This window comes from Pomacea canaliculata, linkage group LG5 (genome assembly GCF_003073045.1).
Source record: "Pomacea canaliculata isolate SZHN2017 linkage group LG5, ASM307304v1, whole genome shotgun sequence".
Classification (NCBI taxonomy): domain Eukaryota; kingdom Metazoa; phylum Mollusca; class Gastropoda; order Architaenioglossa; family Ampullariidae; genus Pomacea; species Pomacea canaliculata.
In genome coordinates, this window is record NC_037594.1 from 33,502,997 (window position 1) to 33,526,149 (window position 23,153).

General features: G+C 42.1%; 3 protein-coding genes across 10 annotated transcripts; all 3 read right to left on the minus strand.

The window, feature by feature from the left end:
• Positions 1-1,772: 1,772 nt before the first annotated feature.
• Positions 1,773-17,726, minus strand: LOC112564726 (galactose-3-O-sulfotransferase 2-like). 8 transcript variants are annotated; one of them, XM_025239742.1, is made up of 5 exons: positions 17,547-17,726; positions 11,821-12,009; positions 11,378-11,518; positions 9,293-9,355; positions 1,773-3,037 (listed from the first exon to the last, which is right to left on the minus strand). In XM_025239742.1, exons 4-5 carry the CDS (start codon positions 9,334-9,336, stop codon positions 1,876-1,878), a joined length of 1,206 nt encoding a protein of 401 aa, XP_025095527.1. In that variant the 5' UTR covers positions 9,337-9,355; positions 11,378-11,518; positions 11,821-12,009; positions 17,547-17,726; the 3' UTR covers positions 1,773-1,875. The 8 variants fall into 8 exon arrangements, with proteins under 8 accessions (XP_025095527.1, XP_025095529.1, XP_025095525.1 ...); XM_025239744.1 differs by lacking the exon at positions 11,821-12,009 and having other exon boundaries at positions 11,378-11,527; XM_025239740.1 differs by lacking the exon at positions 17,547-17,726 and having other exon boundaries at positions 11,821-12,826.
• Positions 4,212-5,966, minus strand: LOC112564728. Its single transcript, XM_025239751.1, has 2 exons — positions 5,104-5,966; positions 4,212-4,929 (listed from the first exon to the last, which is right to left on the minus strand). The coding sequence occupies exons 1-2, from the start codon at positions 5,225-5,227 to the stop codon at positions 4,481-4,483; spliced, it is 573 nt and encodes a 190-aa protein (XP_025095536.1). The 5' UTR covers positions 5,228-5,966; the 3' UTR covers positions 4,212-4,480.
• A 2,104-nt stretch (positions 17,727-19,830) lies between the features above and the next one.
• On the minus strand, positions 19,831-22,862 carry LOC112565312 (galactose-3-O-sulfotransferase 2-like). The gene is made up of 3 exons (XM_025240702.1): positions 22,766-22,862; positions 21,606-21,744; positions 19,831-20,949 (listed from the first exon to the last, which is right to left on the minus strand). Exons 1-3 carry the CDS (start codon positions 22,813-22,815, stop codon positions 19,900-19,902), a joined length of 1,239 nt encoding a protein of 412 aa, XP_025096487.1. The 5' UTR covers positions 22,816-22,862; the 3' UTR covers positions 19,831-19,899.
• Between the last annotated feature and the right edge of the window lie 291 nt (positions 22,863-23,153).

The window sequence follows — 23,153 nt, forward strand, 5'->3', positions numbered from 1 at the left end:
CACTAATAATATTTAAGCGTTTTTACTTGTATTTCACTTTTGAGAATGAACGTGAAACTTCGATTAAACGCCTCTTTGAATTTATTTACCTACACAGCCTTATATCACACAATTCTTTTTAGGTCGACTTCGGCCACACGTAACAACTGCCGTAGTCCACAGTATATCCGGTTGTTGCACCTGTGATGCAGGTAATACAACAAAGTTCATCCGGGTGCAGCGATTAGGTTGTGTTTGAACATGCACAGTTTTATTTGTGCAGTTTATTCTGGTTCTGAAAACTGCTGCTATAGCACTATAAATGGAGACATTTCGCGATCGACTTATCCTCCTTCTCTCTCTCCGGTTGATGCTGGTTGCTGGCAATGCTGTGATTGGTGTACTAGTATGACGTACTACACTCGTCGAGGCGCTCGTTCATCGCAGGTGCGAATCGCGTACTTTGTTACCAGATCATTAATTAGAGGATGGATTTTGGAGACTGAAATTGACAGGTTAGTTTTCTATCGCCCATGTCTATCAATATTTACAAAACAATCGTGAACTATTCTGGTTGGTATTTAACACATAGTGAAGTGAGCGGTTTTAAATTAAAATTTAATGGGGAAAAACATTGACAAACTTTCCCCTATACAATCAACGGCATTACAGGAGAAATAGAAGGCATTACAGCAATATGTAATGATGTAACTCGTAGTCAGAGTCGAAGCTAGGCTGTGTCCGCCATGTTTCCGTCTGATCATGGAATGCAGATGTTTTACATCAGGCCAACCTATCTGTACGTATATTTTGTACACTGTTGTTTGTTGTGCATGCGATGACTAACAGTAGAAGCAGCAGAAAAAAATATAGTAATATTAGTAAAAGAAATATTAGCAGTCATGCCTTGACTCAGCATCGGAATGAACTTGTTAATAACAAGCTATGCTACAATAGTTACTCTCTTTGTATACTAAATTTCAAGATATTTAAATTTTAGTCAAACCATGTATTTTTGTCAGACGTGATTTGACATCGAATTCATTTCTCTCTCGGTGGTAAGAAAAAAAAAGAAATTGTGTGTGAACATGACCAGATACAGTGTATTGTGATCAGCTGCTTAAGGATTTCATCTCCATTACAACCACGGACAAGGGACTAGGACAAGTAGGTCTATTTACTTGTTCTTGTCAACAAAATATGGAGATGCATCTCATAACTTATTAACTTTTCATGTTGGGAAATGGAGAAGTATGATGTCACAGTTGTACGAAATGGAAGCTGTGTTGTCGCCAATGAGTGCTTGAGACTCCTACATATGGTCTTTGGCATATACAGACAGTGAGCTGCTTGGTTAGTTGGTTGGCTGGTTTGACAAGGGCACAATAAACTGTTACTAAAATAAGATAAAATAAATTATGACATCAACAGAGATTGTCAGGGGTGTGATTGACACATCTATATATTGCGTTGGACGTAGGTACACGCTGGACGTCACCTACGATAAAACATTTTGTCCACTAACCCTGATCTGAACAGAGGTATAAGAGCGTAGAAGAAAGTTACTTCTCAAAATCTGGCTGATTTCCCCTTTCCAATGTGTATAAATTAATGTTAATCTCATGTTTATGTACAACCAGATGACGCAGCTGTCCCTCGTGGTTTATGTAATCTTAAGAGTAAATTCTTCGTTGGATAAAGCTGCGATTTTTTTAAAACAATAAACACCAGGATGCACAAGCACACATTAACAAACATTCATTCATTAGCGAACAAACAATACTTATGGTCCCAAAACCTCATTATTTTCAGTATTAAACAATTTGACTGACAACAACAACAATAATAATAAACTAAATGCAGTATAATGTTCAGACTTTTCAACAATATTAAGAGCTAAGTCAGCATTCCTTTGTGTCTTAGCCTCATAAAATGTATAAATGCAATCTCGCTTCTCTTCAACAGGAGACACTCTTCAGCAACAAAGTCGAACTCGCTCGACCAGTGAGTAGCATGGAAGTGAAGGGAGTACTTCACATCTTTAGGTCCACTGCAAAAGTGCCACACGGCGTAGACAATCTTGCGGAACTCTTCCACTTCCTGTTTAAAGTCTTCACCAGCTTCTGCGAGTTTTCGCTTGAACTTCCCGAGGAAATGTTCGTAAAGGGCGTAGTCTGCAGCTTCGAACTGCTGGTGTTTGCTCCGATGTTCTGCCGTAAAATTGTATTTCACAGTTCTGTCAAAGGAGTTAGTTCTCATGTAAATGATATCCCTGAAATTCCAGCCAGCCAGTCGCTTGAGAAACACCAACGATTCGTCGAACATCTCGTGGATCATCACCAAGTCGAACCTCTTGTCGATCTGCTCGATGAAGCGTTTAATTTCGCTGGTGTTGTAAAACTGAGAGGGTTCGAGGCCGAAGTCAAAACTCATCCGATTGTTTGTGAAGGATTCGTTTACGTTTATATGCTCCCACCTTGAGGGGTTTTCCAGGTAAGTTAGAAAAGGAACTGGGCCAGGTATTGCGACGAGATAGCGTTTGGGAAAAACGTTGGAAAAGTAGTGAAACGCGGACAACACCTGTGCGAAGGGTTCGCGAACGATGGCTACAAAGAGGGTGTCATTGGGCATATACTCTCGCACGAACGTCTCGTTGTATACGAGATGACAGCACAGGATGTCATAGTGATCGCTGCGATTGAGAGGCAAAACTTTTTCCCAGTAGTTTTTGTTTTTCTCTGAAAAGTAGTGACCTCTGTTGGGCAGTAGGACGGTGAGGTTGTAGCGCAGCGCCGACCGGAGGAGGACGTTCTGTACCGTGCTGCTGGCTGCTTTGTGAACCTTCAGGAAGAATAGGTGGTGCCTGGGTATCCCCCTCCCGTCCGTGTTGTTCTTGATGGTCACATCCCCTCTTGAGACCACATCCTTAGAGTCCATAAGGTCAGACCTTAAGAAGGGAAGCCTCTTCCACGTGATTTCGGGGGTGTAAATGAAGAGTAAGCATAGAGCTGTGAAGGTAATTATCCAGGTGAAAGGTAGAAGTGGTCGTGCACATACTCTGAAAATTTACAGTAATGATATGAGACATAAAATAGCGGCTGCTTACATATGTTCAATTGCATGTATTATACTCGTGCAAATTTTTGGAAAATATTTAAATTGTTTTCTCCCAACACACATGCACACCCACACGCACACGCACACACATGAGTGTCTGCATATCTATATGTCTGAATGTGTCTGTCTGCTTGTCGGCATATGCGCCTCTCTCTGTGTCTCGCATGTTTTTTACATGTGTGCCCGCGTGTGTGGTTGAATGGCTAAATGTTCCCGCTATTCTCTGTGTGTGTGTGAGCGTGTGTGTTGACTGAAAATAACAGATGGATTGCCAGACACACATGGTCGTATTTTAACACTTTCTTCTTTTGTTCTAATCGTCCCTAGTGGAGCAGAGGATCGCAACTACACCCCGCCATCGGACCCGGTTGTGGGCGTCCCTTCCCAGTTGATGCCAGCTGTCTCCGCCTCTCTGTGGACCGATATCGTCCATGTCCTTGGCCGTGAGAAGATGGGTCGGCGAGCTGATTTGCCGAGGGCCTTCGCCAACTCCCTTCATAGGCCGCTCATAGTCCATGCTCTCGTTGTGCTTTGTGTTGTATTTGTGGTTTCTGTAGCAGTGGTTGTTTACTGGGTGGAGTTGCTAGCCACACGCCCAACCCTCCTCCTTCATCCGGACTTGGGACTGGCAGGTTACTCGGGGAGTTTCCAGGCGGAGTTATCTTAACACTTTAAAGGCCGAAGTCGAAATGGGCGTGTTTTCAAATGGTTTCGCCCGTGCGAGGGAAGGTAGGAGTACACGGGGTCAGTACCGGCGGTCAGTCTTCCCTAATTGCTACCCTGGCCCCGAGGCAAAGTTGAGATCGCAAGCGATAAACCGTCTTTCTCAGCTGAGTACTTGGTGTTGGCGGTGAGAAAGCTGAAGTGAAACGGGTTGCAACTGAACATACTGTCAGGGTTAGGGTTGTCCTACCAGAAAAAGTGAGGCGAAACGGCTTCTATCTGAACATACTGTCTTTCCTTACATCTTTCTTTACTCATAAGAGGGGATAATAATATTTAATACTTTCAGTTCATTCCTCCTGATGACTGACCTAAAGTACACCTCGGTTTGAGTGCAATGTTCGAACTTTTACAAATGGCCAACAATTCACGACTGCAACATAGTGCCCCACGATCTTTTCTCTTCTTATCTAACCCGACCATTGTGGAGGTCATCGGTGCTTGCGTCTTCCTGAGTCCACAAAACCGAGAACTGGACTTGGATAAGACTTGTATAATCAAAATGGTTAGGACCAGTTTAGCACCCCTGGTTTTGTTTGTGTGTTCTCCCTTGTGAGAGAGAGGACAGGAAAGGAGACAAAGGCAAACAACCCAAATAACACAAACAAAAAGGCAATGGAATTTTTAAACTTAGTTTTTATTCCTCTCGTTTAGTTTTTTTTTATTCCCATTGATGACCGACATACGGCACTCCATCTGGGTTTGGGTACAGTGTTCTAACTTTTTGAACGACGCAAGTGGGCATCACTTCACGCCTGTGGCACAGCACCCATTCACCTTCTGCCAAAGCGGTTTTTCTAACTAGGTATCTCTTGTCCTTCCAGAGTCCAACAAAGTCTAGCATTTTCCAATACCTTGTGTAGATCCTATTCCGAATACCTCGATTTTGAGGACAAGCCGCCTGTCCCTTCCCGATGAACTCTACGTCGCGAGCTCCTGATGTTATGCAAGGTGCTTGGAAGCAGTGTGGACATTCAGCCAGAGAGCTTAGATGTATATCTAAGCTCTCTGATTCAGGTGCCGCACCTGGTCCGGGGGGCAAAGTTTCTCCACCCTCAATGGCCAGTACATCGCCATCCCGCGTATCCTTATTCACTGGGTATCTTCCTCCTACAGAAAAGTGTACAAAATCATGTGTATAATTGTAAAATCCATGAAATTTCATTTGTGCGCGCACTCACCGCACGCTTTATCTCTCATGCAAAGATGTATATCTGTCCATTATCTATAAAGTAGAATATATATATATAAAATACAGTGGAATACAGATTTGGAATGACTCACGTTTTCTCGAAGTTTGGTGTGGGAGTCGTTCAGCATTATAGGACCAGCCATTTCTTTCAAACAGCTGACGAATTGCCCTCTCCTTTTCTTCATCTAAATCCCGCAGTATCACAGAGAAACTCATTGTGAATGAAATGAAAAAAAGTGTACTCAAACTAGCACGACGCAGACAGAATGGGAGCCTGGAAGTCAGATAGTCACGTGGCCGTTCACGTCATGACGGTGACGTAAGGCGGGGGTGAGATGTAGCCACGAGGTGTTATCGTCGTAACAGACAAGTCTTAGAGCGAAACATACATACTTTGATTACGTTAGAGAAAGGAAAATGTTACGCAACATACGGCACTGCATCTGGGTTTGGGCACGATGCAGACAGAATGTGAGTCTGGAAGAGTCAGATAGTCACGTGGCCGTTCACGTCATGACGGTGACGTAAGGCGGGGTGAGATGTAGCCACGAGGTGTTATCGTCGTAACAGACAAGTCTTAGAGCGAAACTTACGTACTTTGATTACGTAAGAGAAAGGACAATGTTACGCAACGTGAACTAGAAATGAGTAACTAAGACAAGTAGGCAATTGAATTACGAAACACGCAGAGGCTGATGGGACCTACGTCATACACTAACTGTAGTGTGTGATTGGTTGTAATGGTAGGACACGTGGTATGTCTGACCAATCGAATGCATGAATGCCACGTGCCAGATGTTTCGATTTTGAGTTTGAAGGCAAACTCGAGGCTTTTTGCGATCAACTCTTGGGGAGGAACATCGAAGTGAATTCGAAGCTCAAAACTTTGCTTCCTCGTGGTCAAAGCCCACTCAGACGAACTTGAGCGTAAAAGAAGACTGACTTCTCCTTGTGAACTACGAACAACTCCTGGCAACTTAGTGGGGAAAAGTTGCTCTGGTCACAAGAGTCGACGCTGATTTCTACGTGAAGAAACTTCCGGCCCACTGGTAAAAATAACTTAGTTCAAAGACTATTTTAACATATTTTACAGAATCTTGGATTACTTTGGATTTACCAAACAGTGTGACCGGTCTACAATGGAGAAAAACCCAACGCCACTGAAGAAACGTTGCAAGAAAACTTTGACGGACGGCACTGTTAAAACCTACGAATATAAATCCATAACAAAAGATATACGCTAGTGTTTCAAAGATGAAGAAGCAAGAAATATATTTAATGATAAGTTTGAACTTGGACGAAAAAAATCGGGCAGTAAATCCCCGTCTGCTTTTGTGTCTTTTCTACTGGATCATTTCTTGAACGGTGAAAGTCCTCAGTTTCCCTGCAGTCAAGATAGTGGAATCAATAATGTACCCATGCAAGAAAAAACATCTTCAGCAATTCCATGTTTGTTTGTTGGTGAGCACGACAAGGTGAAGGATATTATTGATCAAGTTCATGCACATTGAGTATCGTGCACGTCTTCGCTCGAAGTGAATAATTCAACAATGGATGGGCATGTGCTGACCATCACTTTGGGCTGTGCCAACAGACATACTGTCATCTGGAGCTCGTCGTCCCCACTAGGTGACAGTTATTTTGCTAACGAAAGAATGTACCTTGCGTACATTACGTCGGGGATCATCCCCATTCAATATCAAAAATTTTCTAATTTTGCCAATTTGGGATATGTGAACGATACATTTTTGAGAAAACGGCTGCCACGGTTTTCTGCAGTCGTTGACTTCTTGAAGCGCCAGTCCGTCGCAGCTGCACTTGCAGCAGAACAGTCTCCTGTGGCCGACGGGATCAGTGTGATGACAGATGCACGGCATGCTTGTCGGAAAAATTCGTATCACACTGATCATGTTACTTTAGGACTGTCGACTCACAAGGTTGTAAACCTCCAGCATATCACCAAAGAGGACGACGTGTGCACCCAGCGGCACGAGGCAGTGGGATGTGAGAGGATGTATGCAAGTATGAATGAGTCAGGTGTTAGAATTCAAGAACACGTTCACGATCGTAACGTGACAATAAATAAGTTAGTAAAAAATAAAGGTGTTAGAAACATCAACGAGAGGTGGCACGTCGCTAAGAGTATCAAAGCTGGGATGAAAAAACTGGCGCAAGGTAGTAAAGTCAACATCGGCAAGACGTGGCATCCTCAGCTCAGCGACAAGACAGCAGCGGTCAGAGATCATGTGTACTGGTGTATAGATCATTGCGATGGCGACCCTGTGAGACTTAGGCACTTGTTGGATGGATGTATTACACATTTCCAAAACATCCACGACAAGTGTAACCAAGCCTCACCTTGCAGGCAATCGCTCTATATACCATCTCTAATAGTGCTGACTGATCCTGCTGCTGTCAAGCTGCTGAGCGACTTTCTACACGGCCATGTTTTGTATAAACATCCTGAGGACTACGTGATGTCTAGGGACACATTTTATGTTGAAAGTTTTAATAATATATGTCTGATGTATCTGCCTAAGCGTGTTCATATAAAAAGCCCGATGCACTATGACATGCGCATGGGTCTCGCTGTTTTAGACTGGAATGAACATGTTGATAGAGACTCTACTTCAAATTACAACAAAGCAAGTGTACAGCACAATCGGAGACAGCTTGGACAACGCACTTTAAAAAAGAAAACTTATAATTTAGTAGAGGATATCTGGAGATGTGTCGTTGAACAATACAAATTTGATTCCGAACATGAGGAAAATATGTTAATTGAAACAGACAGTAGTTCGGATGAAGATTTGGAAATTAATAATATAATTTAAATAACAAATTTCAACCATCATTCATTAATGAGATAATAATTTACCATCAATGTTTGTATTTTCAAAACTGAATTGTTGTTACCACGGTACAGCTCCACACCGATAAAAGTATTGTCTATATAGACATATTCATTCCAGTCTAAAACGGCAAGGCCCACTCGCATGTTATAACGGATTTTTATCTTGTGCACTTTACATGTTTGTTATTCTGTGATATCAATTGTAGAATCATCAGCAGTAGTGTTAAATTTGGTGTTTCAATTGTTAATCTGGTGATTTTGTTTGTTATGTATCAATCTGTATGACAGTGCCTCCAGCCACTAATTTTGTTTGCATACCTGTACTTCACCTGCCAATAAGAAATGTTGAATTCCTTGTCATGTTACGTAAATCATGAGATGAAGGGAGGAGTGTTTGCAACTGTGCAAATTAATTAAATGAATTTCAGTTGCAAACTACATTTTGTTGTTATTGTTGCTCTTTTCCCACTCTCTTACTCGTTGGGTTTTCCAAAGGAAACAAACCATGCACACCAGAGCCAAACTAACAGCGGTGTATACACGTAAGTGCAGAGTGTGGTAAGAAAATGGTGTAGTAGAAAGGACGTGGAACTCATGAGATGGACACGACTGTCATTTTCCAGATGGAGAGTGTAAGAAACAATGTGTACATAGCAACCGGAAAATAAAATAATAATACTACAGTGTGAACACTAGTGTATATGCACGTCGCACTCAAAACTTGGCAAGCCGACTATTGATATCCCGCCTCTGACAGTAGGGTCAGATAGAAGTCGTTTCGCCTCAGCGCTCAGACCCTACGGCAAGTACAATGGTCGGGTGTTATGGCCAAGCTACTCGGCGGTGCCTGTGATGTCCACCCGCCTTTTGTCCGGGTTGTAATTGAAGACGACTGGCCGCTGGCAGTCCGCACCGCGTGTACTCCTACCTGTACTCCTACCTTCCCTCGCACGGGCGATACCACTCAATTCCTTCAGATAGGAAAACTTCGGCCTTTAAATGATATATATTTCGCTAGTTATCGGGTGGTGGCGGAGGGAACAAGCTGACAAGATCATTTTGTGCTAAGTAAGCGTATTACATTGCTGAAATATGGAAATAATAATGAACAGTGACAACTTGTTGGCAAGTATATACAAATTTATTTTCTTTTTACTATTGTTACATAACGTTGTCTTTGGATCTTTTTGTTTCAGACAAGAGTAGTATCTCCGTAATTCATCCATAGACGCCTCTATTATTGAAACTCAAATTATGAGAAGCAATGTTAGTTTGGGAGTTAAATATTTTATGGAGTGCAATTTGTTTCCCATGGCCGCGAAGTGTCAGGGCAAGATACATTCGCTCACATTTTGAGTAAACACTCCTTCAGATACACAAACTCCATCATTAGCAGAAACAGTTACAGAAGCACAATATTACATTACCTGACTTTTCTGCTGAGCTTGGTGGAAGTTAAGTCACGAGGCATGGTTCTACAGCACTCGATTCTAAAAATGAGAGTATTTATAAGTATATGGTGAAACTGTCATTAGTAAAATACATATTACAATAGTTTATGATGTTTTTAGTGTACTATGTATGGTAGTTAAAATATGATATATTCAACCAGATGACATTCTAGAGGATTAAATGAAAAACATGACAATTTAATTATAAAATATTAAAACTATATTACATTGTAAATTGCTCCATTGTAAGAAAGTACAGCTATATTAGGACTTTTTACAAGTTATGTTGCGAGTTTTTTTTTTTTTTAATTATACGATACATATCCGTTTTTTTTCCAGATTACCGATTACTGATGTAACACGTTTTTTCTATTTTGTTATTGTTGTGTTTATTGGACATCTTAATTAAAAGACATGCAGAAATGAGCAACATTCTAAACGTTGTTTAATACGAATATAACATTTGTTGATATCAAACACATTTAAGACACACACTCTTAAAAACTATTGACTGTTAATCATTTTTAATGACGATATATATATAAATCTTAAGTCGGAAAGCTGGGACATTGGTGTATATGTAAAAAAATATATTTACATTCGGAATAGATCCATATGCACAAACTCGGAAGTGATTATAAGGTATAATATATAGACATGTGCGCGAGATGTTTGCACACACACACACAATCATCTATGAACCCACGCGCTTTGCAACGGAGACAGAGAGAGAAATTGTTGCTAGACATCAAAAAGGCTTAAAAAAGGCAACACACAATGACTGGTACAAGGAGACCTCCAGGACAAAAACTTGCATCCAAGAAAATATATAATCAAAGTTTTTAACAGGCAGACTCAAGCACTACGCACACAAACACAGATACACATAACTATTCTAGTTTTCAAAGCGCATGTCAACCACGGTTCAGTATGAAACTGTAACAAAGTCTGCTTCTTGTTACCTGAGGTCTAGGCGCGGTCCTTCTTGTTGTAATAGGAGCCGTTAACAATCACGCAGTAAGCCTTGTTCTCTTTGAACGTTTCAACTGAATATTTTGGAAGAAGGAGTTGGCAGACCTTCCATTAGGCAAATACTCCACTGTCTTTAGGCTGATATTTGAGACCCGTCAGCATGCTGGGTCATCCCTCGTGAAAAATATTTTTAGATGTCACACTCCTTTGAAACTGATTTTGACGATACACGTAAGACATGTCCTCAATAAGTTTCTTATATATGACAAAATATCTGACGATGCTGGCTCTGAGGGTACTAGAGTCCTGTTGGCTCTATATTCCTTGCTGTGGAATGCTGGTTTATCCGACACGTCAACAGAAAAGAGGTTATTTAAGCTGTCCGGGTGGACGGAAAAGAAAAATGGCCGGGTTCAAATAGTATCGTTTCTTTTACCTTAAGAACTGCATGCGATCAAGTTTTCCACACTGAAGTACTGGAGATATGATCAATGGTGCAGTCCAGCCCAGAAGCCCTGTGTGTAGGAAGGTAGAGGGAAATCTACAGATGAGATAAAAAAATGGAGACTTCCAAACTATCTACTTCTTGGAATTAAGCCATGGACTAGTCACTAAGACGTTTAGTGGTTAGCGCCGGAGAGTCACACTTTTCAACTAAAGTATTCTGTCTGCTTATTGGTTCCACCCGTAGAGACTTTGTTATAGTAGTGATCCACCATCTCTCGCTTGTCCTCTGAGAAACAAACAACCTTCGTCCTTCAACCAATAATAAATTACCCAGCGCGGGCAGAGAAGAAGACCACACCCCACTGACCAGTCACTAGCTTAAGCCACGCCTCACAGGTGGCTTGTGGGCGGGGAAAGTCGTTCTCTCAGCATCTTTCCAGGTGTGACAATTTTCTCTATGCCCAGAGGCCTCTCTCTGCCGTAATGGCTCCTCGTGATGACCCTCCACGGTTCGCACCTGTCCGCTGGCGGCAAACCACCATCCCGGTGTTGTTCTGTTTGACTGCTTTCTGGTAAATCGACGCCTTCTATTTGATAAAATGATTGCTAAATGAATGTGTGCACGGTTTTTTTTTTACTTACCAAATTTCTATTTGAGGTGAGAGATGAAAGGCTGTGAGAGATTCAAAGTCCCACCTAAAGTTACAGCATGGATGAGTGCAGACGGAGAAGGATCATCAAAGTCATCAATCTCACTTTCAGCGGCTTGTTTGATATTGTTGCCTGTATCAACTGAAAAAACCCTATTGAATGGTTTGGCTGTGTGCAAGTTTTGGAATCATCATCATCATCATCATCATCATCATCATCATCATCATCATCATCATCATCATCATCATCATCATCATCATCATCATCATCATCAGCAGCAGCAGCAGCAGCAGCAGCAGCAGCAGCAGCAGCAGCACATGAACACAATGTCAGTGTGGTGTAGTCTTCATTAAAGTAAAGAGACAGAAAAAAGTGTAGCTATAATGCTAGGCTACATCATGTAGCTAAAGACAGAGCATTGCATAGAAACTTACTGTACACAAAATAGTCTGCGCGATGAAACTGGTTACTGGTTGAGTCCTTTCCTCGCGTGGCACAGGTGTGATACTTTATTTTATACACACGATTTCCCCCTATGCTCCTCCTTTTATACTGCTGGCTTGTTTACTGCGCGCTCGGCCGGAACGCTGAAAGTGATTCGCTCCTGGTGTGTCGATCACGGTCTGATTCATGCGATAACAAGATTCAGGATGTTGATCAAATGTAAACTAGTGATATAGTATTTATTTGTTTGTTTTTGCTTCTTTCTTTATTTCTTCCTTTCTTTCTTTGCACTTTCTTCTTGTTGTTTTTGTTTTGTTTTGTTTTACTGGTTATTTTTGTATTATTAAAGTTTTTCAAGCGTGTTACGGGCATCAATATAATTTTAACTATATTTCGACATGTCGATATTTACCACAGGTCCCTCAGACAAATACAGTAAAAAAAAAAGTCACACTTGCGACGAGCAGAGAAATGTTCTCCAGCAGATGGCGCAAAAGTCACACATTACTAGAATAAAATAACAATTTAGTGTCACGAGAAGGCTGTTACAGGGAAGAGCAATCTAAATGATATTTTGTGCCTAAATGATAAATACTGATGTTGTAAATCATGTCCACTCAAGATTTGCACTTCAAAGTAATTGTTTACTTATAATTTCATCTGAAACACTCATCTGAGGCGGATTACGAAGGCCGCCATGGTGTGCCGTCAAGTGATGTAAATGAACTGTTAATGTCCTGAGTGGGTGATCAAAACAATGGCATCCTGATTCTGGGCATTGGAAATTAAAGCATACTCATGAAAAGTTGATCAAATGTCTCCTGGCGTGACAAAGGATAAAGGTACAAGCAGCAGAATAGTGTCAGTGCAACTACTTCATGCTTGCATAAACCATTGACTGTGGGAAAAGTTGTGGGTCACAGAATCTGCGAGTGTGAACAAACAAGAACGCCATTGCAAAACTGACTGAATTTCCTTCGGTGAAGTCAAGAATAAGTATGAGGCCCTTTTAGGACTGACAGAAGAATCAGTGGAAGAACACTGGTCAACACTCAAGAACATTTGGAAGACAACCTGTACAGATGTTCTAGGGAAGAGGGAAAGAAAGCGCAAGGAATGGATGACCCCAGAGACCTGGGCGAATATTGAATCAAGAAAGGGACTAAAACAGAAGCTCAACCAGTGTCGAGATCAACAAGAGAAGCAAAGCTGAATATTGGGAAGACAACCGCTAAGTGAAGAGATCTGTCAGAGAGGACAAGATGTCACGGATCAGTCCGTGCCTCCATGTTTTAAGTTAGTTTAATCCCTTCGCTGTTTGTAAATTACAATGGTAAATAACATGCATTGATGAGTGAGAGTGTCAGCGAGGAAAGGGAGATCACTCTAGCGACATGTAGAGGGAAGCAGACGGCATTGGCGGACATGAGAGTGGAAGGATGTTGTGTAAGGTGACCAGACGTCCCGCTTTAGGCGGGACAGTCCCGCTTTTGACCTCATGTCCCGCCTGAATATCGGGCGTGACGCCCAATGTCCCGCTTTCTGGCAAGTCCATCAAATGTCCCGATTGTCTTTAAAAATCACTTTTTTCGGCGTTTTTTGACGGTGACGACACCATCATCGGCACGTGTCCCGCTTTCGCCCCCGAAACGTCTGGTCACCTTAATGTTGTGTGAATGTTAATGTGAGAGTAGATGCTAGAGGTGATTCCTTGCCTAAACAAGGTTTCTTTTTTCATCCGTGTGCGGGCGACTGTGATCGAGGAATCGTCTAGATCTAATCTTGTCGCCTTCGGCGAAGCGCCCAGCAGTGTGTAGATGTGTGTACCGTGTGTACCGTGTGTACCGTGTGTACCGTGGGCTTCTTGTCTCCAACAAAATGTAAACGAGAGAATAAAATTGGAACCGTGTGTGGGCGAACAGAACTGTGAGTAAAGTACTAAATGACTGCTGGTGCGATTATTAACTACATGATACGAATTGAGAGTAAGAGTGGAGGTTAGGATTAAGTATTAAGATTAAAGGGATTCTAAAGGCAAAATAAAATTGCTTAGAATCGCGTAAAGAGTAGGATCCACTTGAATCTCGTTTATTTTCGAGTCTGTTCGTATGGGAAAAGTTGAAGGTTTTGTAGCATGTTGTGTTTAAGAAGAGAAATTACATAGGACTCTTTAGTTTACTTTGACGTTCTCCCTCAAGTGACCTTATGACGTATGACCAAGACTGCTTGCCAAATGAAACACACTGTTTTCTATAAGTTTTAAAACTGTGCTTTGAAAAGTTCACCCTAAAACCTAAATAAACTCACGTGACACCACCGATGACGACGTCAAATCTTCGCAATGACGACAGACACTTCCTGTACGTCTCTGACTGACGTCACAATGACCTCACACACTTCTTGTACGTCTCTGACTGACGTCGCAACCAGACTCGTCTGCTTGACCATCTCTGGAAAGTATCGTGGTTACTCGGCGGAAGGACACAAGGGTCGATTTCTCTATATTTTTTTCGATTTTTATAAACATCGGCAACTGAAATAGTGAAAATAAGTGGTAATTAAGTGAGAAATGAATCCTTTATTTCTCCTGTAGTGCTCTCGTGCTCTGTCATTGTAACTAAAGACCGTCGCCACAAGGTCCTGGATTGTAAACATTGTATGTGCCGATAACTGTGTTTCGCCGATAGAATATTGTGTTGAGGCGGCTTATTATTTATGATAATGTCTTGAAGTTTGTGAAATCCTGAGCCATTCAGCAACTTATTAACATCTTGTTGACAGCCTCGGGCAATCGTTGTTTTGTGTGTGAAAGAACGCGTACGGACGTCCTGTGTCTGTGTTGCTCGAGAGTCGGCGTCCGTGACAATTGGTGACGTGACCCCGACGTGATTGCGGGGCTGTCTGTACCTTGTAAACAGTTGTTGCATGGAAGCAGTTTCCTTGGAGGAGTCGTGTGGTGTATCCGTTGGTGTTAATGGTTGATTTCCACGTTTTATTCCCCATCGCCAGTTCCACGAGTCTATGGTCTGTAAATTTCCACCCGTAGTAAGGGCATAGCCTATGTCTCTACTGTATTCTGTCTTTCTTTCCCTGCTACCTTTACCTTAACCCTGAGTGTGGTGTTTATTTAGTGTCTGGGCGTGTGATTATTTTCCCCTTAGGTACTCTTTGCTATCGTTTTAAGAAAAGAAAAAGAAAATTTGTGGCTGTTCCTCAAACCAGTATTGAACTTTATAAAACTCCTGATGAACAGTAGTGTTGGCAATATTACATTTAAAGAATCTGAATACTTTGTGTTTGGTGGTTAGGATTGCTTATGTGTTTATTGCATCTCTAGAGAGACATTGCCATTGTGGGCTTTGTGCGTATACTTAGATTTGGATTTGAGAAGGATCGCCCGAGAGAAAGCAGCTGATAGGATAGCTAAGAAAGAAGAAGCTTATAGGATAGCTAAGAAAGAAGAAGCTGAAGCTGCACGAATAGCTAATAAAGAGGAAGCTGATAGGATAGCCAGGAAAGAGGAAGCTGACAGGATAGAAAGAGAAGCAGAGAGACAATTTCAGTTAGAGAAAGGTCGACTGCAAAGAGAACAGAACAGGGGAACGACCTCTGTGAGTGGTGGACTTGACTGATCACCCGGTGAAAGGGTACATCCCTAAGCTAACTACCTTTCAGGAAGAACGAGATGAAATAGAACACTATCTGGGAAGATTCGAATCAGTTGGCTTTGTGAGTTGTGGCCTCTTCTTTATCTGAGAGCAAATCTACATGGGAGAGCTCTTGGCCTTAGATGCTAGAAGTGATTCCTTGCCTGGACAAGGTTTCTTTTTTCTCCTGTGTACTGGCGACTGTGGTAGGTAGCCACCTTTTGATCAGGATTCGTCTAGATATAATCTTGTCGCCTTTGGTGAAGCGCCCAGCAGTGTGTAGACTGTGAGTACCGTGTGTACTCTGTGCACTGTGTGCACCGTGTGTACCGTGTGTATAGTGTGTATAGTGTGTACCGTGTGTATAGTGTGTATAGTGTGTACCGTGTGTACCGTGTATAACGTGGGCTTCTTGTCGCTAAGAAAATGTAAATGAGATAATAAAATTGGAACTGTGTGTGGGACGAACAAACTGTAAGTAAAGTACTAAACGACTTCTGGTGCGATTATTAACTACATGATAAGAATTGAGATTAAGAGTGGAGGCTAGGATTAAGAATTAAGATTAAGAGTTATTTAAGTGTAATTGATCGGGGAAGGCCCCGGATTGTAAACATTGTATGTGCCGATAACTGTGTTTCGCCGATAAAATATTGTGTTAAGGCGGATTATTGTTTATGCATAATGTATTGAAGTTTGTGAAATCCCGAGCCATTCAGCAACTTAATAACATCTTGTTGACAGCCTCAGGCAATCGTTGTTTTTTGTGTGAAAGAACGCGTATCGGACGTCGCGTGTGTGTTTTGCTCGAGAGAGAGCGAGAGTCGGCGTCCGTGACAAGTAAAGTTTCACCCATGAACTGACAGAGGAAGCAGGGACAGCAGCTATACAGGGAAACATGAAGAGAATATACGAAATAACACGAACTCTGTGACCTTTACCAACCGATGCCTACGCCATATCGTGGGACTAAGATGGCCTGAAAAGATCTCCAAAAGCAGCCTGCGGAAAAGAACCACTAGCCAAGACATCAAAAAGCGCAAATGGGACTGGATAGGACACACCCTGCACAAACTAGCTGACACCATTGCCAAGCAGGCACTTGACTGGAACCCTCGAGGGAAGAGGAGTGTTGGGAGACCGAAGCAGACTTGGAAAAGAACAGTAGAGAGCGGGGCAAAGGACATCGGAACCACCTGGGCCCAACTATAGGGGGCTGCCCTATACCGGGTCCGCTTGCGAGCTGTTGTTGCGGTCCTAGGCTCCTCAGAGGAGCAGCAAGGAATAAACTATGCCTTTCCACAGATTGCAGACAATAAATCAAGGTCTAGTTGGCTAGTCGGCAAAATTATTAACAGCCTCCTTGACAAATGGGTCCAGCATAAACCTGTCAATATTCTTAATACTTTTCTTGTCGAATCGGTATTCCTATGTCACTCAGTCTTTCCCTTCCTGAAAGAGCGCGCTGAAATGGCGGCCTTCAGGAATCGGCGAAAGAAAGAATGAAAAAAAGTAAAAAATAAAACAAAAGCAAACAAACAAATAAACAAGAAAGCAGAATGTTTGAACTTTCGTATACAGAAGACCTACTTTAAAAATATATTTTTTTGTAGATTGTGTGTTTTTGTGACATTCTTGTATTGAGTCTTCAATTTGCTCTTCAATTTCTGACTGTGATGTAAATTTCTTATTGATGGACTATTCTCGTGGATACCGTGATCTGTAAAGCGCAATGGACTCATCTGTAGATGAAATTCATAGGTAAATCAAGCTCGGGAGACGGAGGCGTAAATACTGGGAGAGACATCCAACACTAATGTCTGGAATTTTTGTTGAAGAAAGATAAAAGAATGGGATGGCTTGAGGAAAAACAAAGAAAGCAAGCAGGCAGCCTTACAGATAAACCGAAGACGGAGAGCATGTCAGTACAGAAATATTCCCAGACAGATTTAACGATACATAGCACGTGATTGTCACGCTAATAGGTAGACATGCAGAATTAAAAAAAAATCGAAAAGTAACAAGAAAATAGGAAAAAATTCGATTACAAAATTTGCGGAAATGCTTACTTTTTTACTTTACATCCCGTCCTTCACTGAAGTGATGGAAGAGTATTTTCATAACAAGAAGCACTTTGAGCTCTTGTATCACAACCCGGTTTTTCAAACACAACAAACTAAATGCACCTCCTAGTAGCTATGACAATACCGCTTGTGGTTAACGGTTTGTCATCCACTTTCAACATCACCAAGAACCTTACTGTCGCTAAAGCGGACTGAGTTAAATATTTTATCACAAAATCTATAGCTAGGGCTGATTCATTGTTGACTACAGGAGGAAACATGTGTGCAGAACACAAATCTTGTACGTCCCTAAAGTGTCAAAGGCACGCGCACGAATCATAAAACATAAATGTTCAACGCTGTGCGCCTCACATCGGCAATACACCCTACGACTCAGAGAAAGCATGAGAAAAAACATGATCTGAGTCCTCAGAGAGCTCCTTTATGGCATCATATCATTACGAGTAGGAGGAAGGAAGGACAGAATGTGATGGGGTTAAGAGGGAAAAAAATACATCTTCGATAACTCTGTCAGGACATTGTAGACAGGTTGTAGGGTCAATTTGCTTATCGTGCAAAGGTATTTACGATGAAACCTCCCCCCAAAGCAGTAGGAGAAGTGGGTGTATGAGGGTAGGGGGTTTCAGTTTTCTTCGTGGTTCGATGAAGTCCAATGTAACATGCGGTAAGGAGCTTGAACTAGACCGTTTAGTAGCCGGCGTTAATTTTATTTCAAACTCCTCGATACGAGAATGCAAACGACAGTTTTTGCACAACCTCTCGAGAGAAAGTATCCGCAAGTATTTATCTATCTATTAAACTGTTTTCATTCGTATTTGTGCAAACTGATATCGTTATTTACCTGATCAAAACCCAGAGAATGACACTAACATCGAGGGCTACACAAACTGTTAAACATACACTAGCTCTCCTCTCACCGCTCTACAAGGTCAACACCATCACAAGGAGGACGTGTCAAACGGTCCAGCGGACCACCTGTCTGCCTCAGCCTCCTCCATCGTGGTCGCCATGTCAACAGGTGGTTTGCGATTGCGATCAATGGCTGTCAAGCAGATGTTTCTGTTGGGGATCAACGCACGTGCTGTCCAGTCGCCATACGAAGTTTGCCGGGGACCGAAACAGCTGCATGAAGGCCACACGTGGCAGACAAGAAATATGTTATTCTTTGTCGTTTGGGCTGCGGTGGACGCACATGTTGGAAGAGGTAAGGTTGTTAAGGTAAGACAACGACGCCATGCAGACACCGGTTCACACAAGGATACGAGAAGGTACAACACAACCTTAATGAGCCTCCGAACAAGAAAAGCGAAGAAAAGAGCAGCTTTACCTTGACATTCTGTATGGTCTTAATTTTCGACATCAAGACAAATATTCAGCTATTGTATGCTCACCGATTAACGTATTATTACGTGCTGGTCATGATAAAAAAAATCTCATTGATTGCTCGTAGGCAGTATGATGTAGCTAAGTTCAAGTATGTTCGACTATTAAACATTTCTAGACATATGGCTAATATCTATTAAAATATCCCGTATCTATACAACTCCTTCTCAGGTGCACTTCGGTAGTATTACCTATATCCACGCGTCCATTATATTACTTACAGTCTACTGAATTTTATTTGCTTATACAGGCAGTAATGAAGATGATAACTGTATATGTGTAGTCTACACACCTAAAGGTGATGATCTCGGCATGGTACAAGTCATATAAATGCTATTACGTATCATTTTAAGGTCATCGCTATAAATTTGGCTACCTGGAAAATAGTTCTGACATCTTTACAAGACAGAGCCAAATACTCGAGTGTAATCGAGTGATGTCCTCTCTACTCCATTCCGGGGGCGAGCTGCATGAGTTCTGTGAGAATACCGCAGGAACTCACAGACACACGAGGTCGACTAAGTGGCGATTCGGAGTAAAATATTTCGGCATTCACAGAGGCAAAGTTTGGGCTTATACGTGGACACGGCAACCGGCTTTCTGATACTTTGTCTCTTTTTGGTAAGGTTTCCACCCAACCTTTTAAACAATCCATTTTATGACGCCATTTATCCTTTCTTCTCTTAAAGACCTAACAAGCAGACGCCATTTGTGTCTGAAAGAGAGCTAAAGACAGGCGCAAACACGTCTGCTTACCTGTTCTATTGTAGTTAACTTATAAAGTTAACATAGGAATACTTTATGAAATTAATTCAGGAATAATTTAATATAAAATTAGTTTATACAAACAAAAGTATAAACTTTGTAAACAAAGAAATTTTAACAATTTTTTCCATAAATCTATTTTTTTAATCACGTAAGTGTACAATGGACTTGGAATCTAGAATCCGAAATGTCACATTTCATTTTCCCGGGAAGTCAATTGCAGGATTTCGTGCAGATTAATATCCGACAAGGACCCCACGTGTGTGGTTTTGTTGGACTGCGCATGTCTAAGCAGGGACATCATGCCTCTTTCGTCCAGTGCCATCATGAGGCACTCAGAAATTTTTACCTCAAAGCGCTCGTTCCACGGAGTGGCTTCGAAGATGAGGCTGTGACCTGTGGCCTTCAGGCACCACTCCCGAAGCCTTTTGACCTGGCCCTTGAAAATGGTCACTTCCTCTTGGAATTCTTGGCCGATGACTTCGATCTTCTTTACCAGCAGGGCATGGAAGTGGCGGTACAGCATGTAGTCGGCGATCTGGTTTTTGGCGAAATTCTCCACTTGTGATTCGGAGAAAGCGTTCTGGAAAGGCATGTGCATGGAATTTCTTTGCGTGTACAGAATGTCCCGCGTCTGCCAACGCAACGTTCGCTTGAGCAGCACCATAGATTCATCGAACATTTCCATAATCATCACTAGACTAAACTGGATTTCGAGCCTGTCTATCAGAGCCCTGATGGCCGTCTCGTTCCGCAGGGCGTTGGCGTCAAGGCCGAAGTCCAGGCTCATCCGATTGTTTGTTTGTGACTTCATGGGGTTCGTATGCTCCCACTGCTGTTGATTCCCTAGGTAGGTGTAAATTGGCACCGAGCCAGGTATGCGAGCCAAGTACTCGAGCCGAAAACTGTTTCGGTAGTAGTGGAAGGACGAAAGAAACCTGTAAAAGGGTTCACGAAGAATGGCCACGCGCGAAATGTTAGGCTTCATGTAGAGGCTGACAATTGTCGGATTGTACACCATGTGGTTGAAAGCTATGTCGTAGCGGTGCTCGGGAGGTGGCAAGGCTCCCGCACTCTCCCACCAGGCCAGGTGGTCCTCAGAGAAGTGTTCCTTTGACCCTTGGGGTAGCCAGACTGCGAGATCATGGCGGACGGCAAAGCGGAATAGGACGTTCTGCACAGTGGAGCTGCCAGAGCGGTGAACCTTGAGGAACAGCACCTGGTGGTGAGGCTTCCCTTCCTGTCAGCGAAAGCAGTCAGATGACCGCAAGTTGAGAAGCAGGGTCTGTGTTTCTCATGAGACACAAATCGTGAAAAATATCTGCCAGCAGCGTAACACTCTAACCAACTCAAAATTAACGGCTTAGACTACTCGGTGACTATATGAACAATTACGTACAAAGATAATATTGTTGCCGTTTTCCTTTACACATCTCATGGCTTACGCAGGTGAAACAATGAAGAGTGTGCTACAGTGATTACCTTATGTACTGCGAATATACAAAAATAGCTACATATGTAATATCCTAATAACTTCTGTAAGATTAGAAATCGAATGTCTGAACTAGGTACGTCGAACGACTGTTTAGACCAGACCTGGGCAAAGGCCGGCCCGCCTACTGTCTGTGACCGGCCCGCCCGCTGGCGAAGAGATAGTATATATACTATGTATACAGTATTGGGTAAAACTGAGTTAACTATATTAGTCCGGCCCTCTAAAACCATCCCAGTTTCTCATGCGGCCCCTTGGGAAAATTAATTGCCCACCCCTGGTTCAGACCCTTGTCAGAAAGGGTTTGATCTTTGCGAAAGAAGCTGATAGGAATACGGGGGATAGGATAGCGGAGACGAAGCATTCAGTGAGAAATAAAGGTAAATAAATAGCGTCACGAGAACCTTGGTGCCGAACAGAAAGAACCCAGGCGTGGAATGCTGCGATTTTGATCTGACTGTAGAATTTTTGGAGTGCGAGAAGAACAGTATCATCAGCAGCAGCGATAAGGCCAAGCCTCCCACTATTAGTACACGAAGACGCCTGAAACAGCGACAACAGCTCATGTGACTTCTTGAGACTCTACACCTAAGTTTTATAACACTGTCAATAAAGAAAACTTTAATATTTTATTCTCATTTGTTTTCTCCGAACCTTCGCGGATCTAAAATATTGTTTTAACCATTTTGGAGGGCAACACAAGAAACTAGAGAAAGCATGCGTTTTAAATCTTCGATTCTAAAGACCATAAATTTATGTTTCCTACTTTATCAAATTTGAGAAAGACTGCGCATATATACACACCATTGGTATCACATCATTTTAATTAATCCTACGGAAAACATTACTTTATTGAGAAATACTTATTATGCTGGTCAGAACTTCAGTGAAACAGCTTCTCGTTTGCTTTTAGACACCACAAACAGGTATTGTGAGTAGACAGCTACCACGATGGTTTAGATTTAAAGGATAAACTATGTGATTGGCACAATGCAATGCTTTGTTCCTATTGAAAGTTTTATGTTACATATACATCAAACACTATCTACATAAGTCTCACCTATATAAGTATTTTGTACGCTACCAGTACACTTTATTCACTTTATAGAAGTCTGTTGAGTTCACTGTCAAATGTATTCATGACATGACTGCAAGCTAAGGTCAGTTTAGTACGCATGCTAAAACCGACTTGTGAACTGTAGATCAGGAAGTCAACCTAGACACCCACAGTCATTTTAATCAATCGACTGCAATATGTCGCAAGTAAAGTGTCGGAGGGAAAGTTTACAAGATGTTATCTGATTATCACCGTTCAATATATTTTCATAACTGTGCCTTGTTCTGTCAAACATCAAATGGATGATTTTATCAACTACAATAGCACGCCAGTTTTTGACAGTTGTACACTAGACCGATTGTGTTCCGAAAATAGCTGAAGAGCCTGAAGTGAAGTTGTGTAAGCATGTTGAAGTCTGAAAGTCTTTTTGTTGAGGCATCTTCAGAGAAACATAGAAGGATAGACAGAAGAAAGAAAGCACACACCCCATATTGCATAGTACCTTACCTTTTGAGCATATTGCCAAGCACCCTGTAGAAGAGAGTGAAGGTTGCCATGTCGATGTCACTGACACTAACACTCAGGTTTTTCTATCGTAACGTCAAAATGACGTTTTCACGACGAATATTTTGACGTCATGCCTGCGTCACACAGCCAGACACTTTCTTTCTCTTTCCGCAGTCACAAGGTTTCGACTGCCAAGAGTTTCACGACATCCATGATGGATTGAGAAACCACAGCACGGGTTACTAACAGTTTAGTATCTTCTAACGTCCGGCCTGAAGATCACGTTCTGTAGTGCGAGTTAGATTGTGAATTTTTTAGATGACATTCTTGCTTTTATTTGTTACGTTTTGGTAGATGCAAATACTATGACTACGCACGCGCTTTCAAG

Excerpts from the sequence above, each read along its gene's own strand:
- LOC112564728 (XM_025239751.1), bottom strand. The coding sequence starts at position 5,227 with ATGAGTTTCTCTGTGATACTGCGGGATTTAGATGAAGAAAAGGAGAGG. Across the intron at positions 4,930-5,103 it reads ACACCAAACTTCGAGAAAAC|GAGGAAGATACCCAGTGAAT; the intron begins GTGAGTCATTCC and ends ACTTTTCTGTAG.
- LOC112565312 (XM_025240702.1), bottom strand. The coding sequence starts at position 22,815 with ATGGCAACCTTCACTCTCTTCTACAGGGTGCTTGGCAATATGCTCAAA. Across the intron at positions 21,745-22,765 it reads CTTGGCAATATGCTCAAAAG|GCGTCTTCGTGTACTAATAG; the intron begins GTAAGGTACTAT and ends TCGCTGTTTCAG. Across the intron at positions 20,950-21,605 it reads TCTTTCTGTTCGGCACCAAG|GAAGGGAAGCCTCACCACCA; the intron begins GTTCTCGTGACG and ends TTTCGCTGACAG.
- LOC112564726 (XM_025239747.1), bottom strand. The coding sequence starts at position 9,336 with ATGCCTCGTGACTTAACTTCCACCAAGCTCAGCAGAAAAGTCAG. Across the intron at positions 3,038-9,292 it reads AAGCTCAGCAGAAAAGTCAG|AGTATGTGCACGACCACTTC; the intron begins GTAATGTAATAT and ends GTAAATTTTCAG.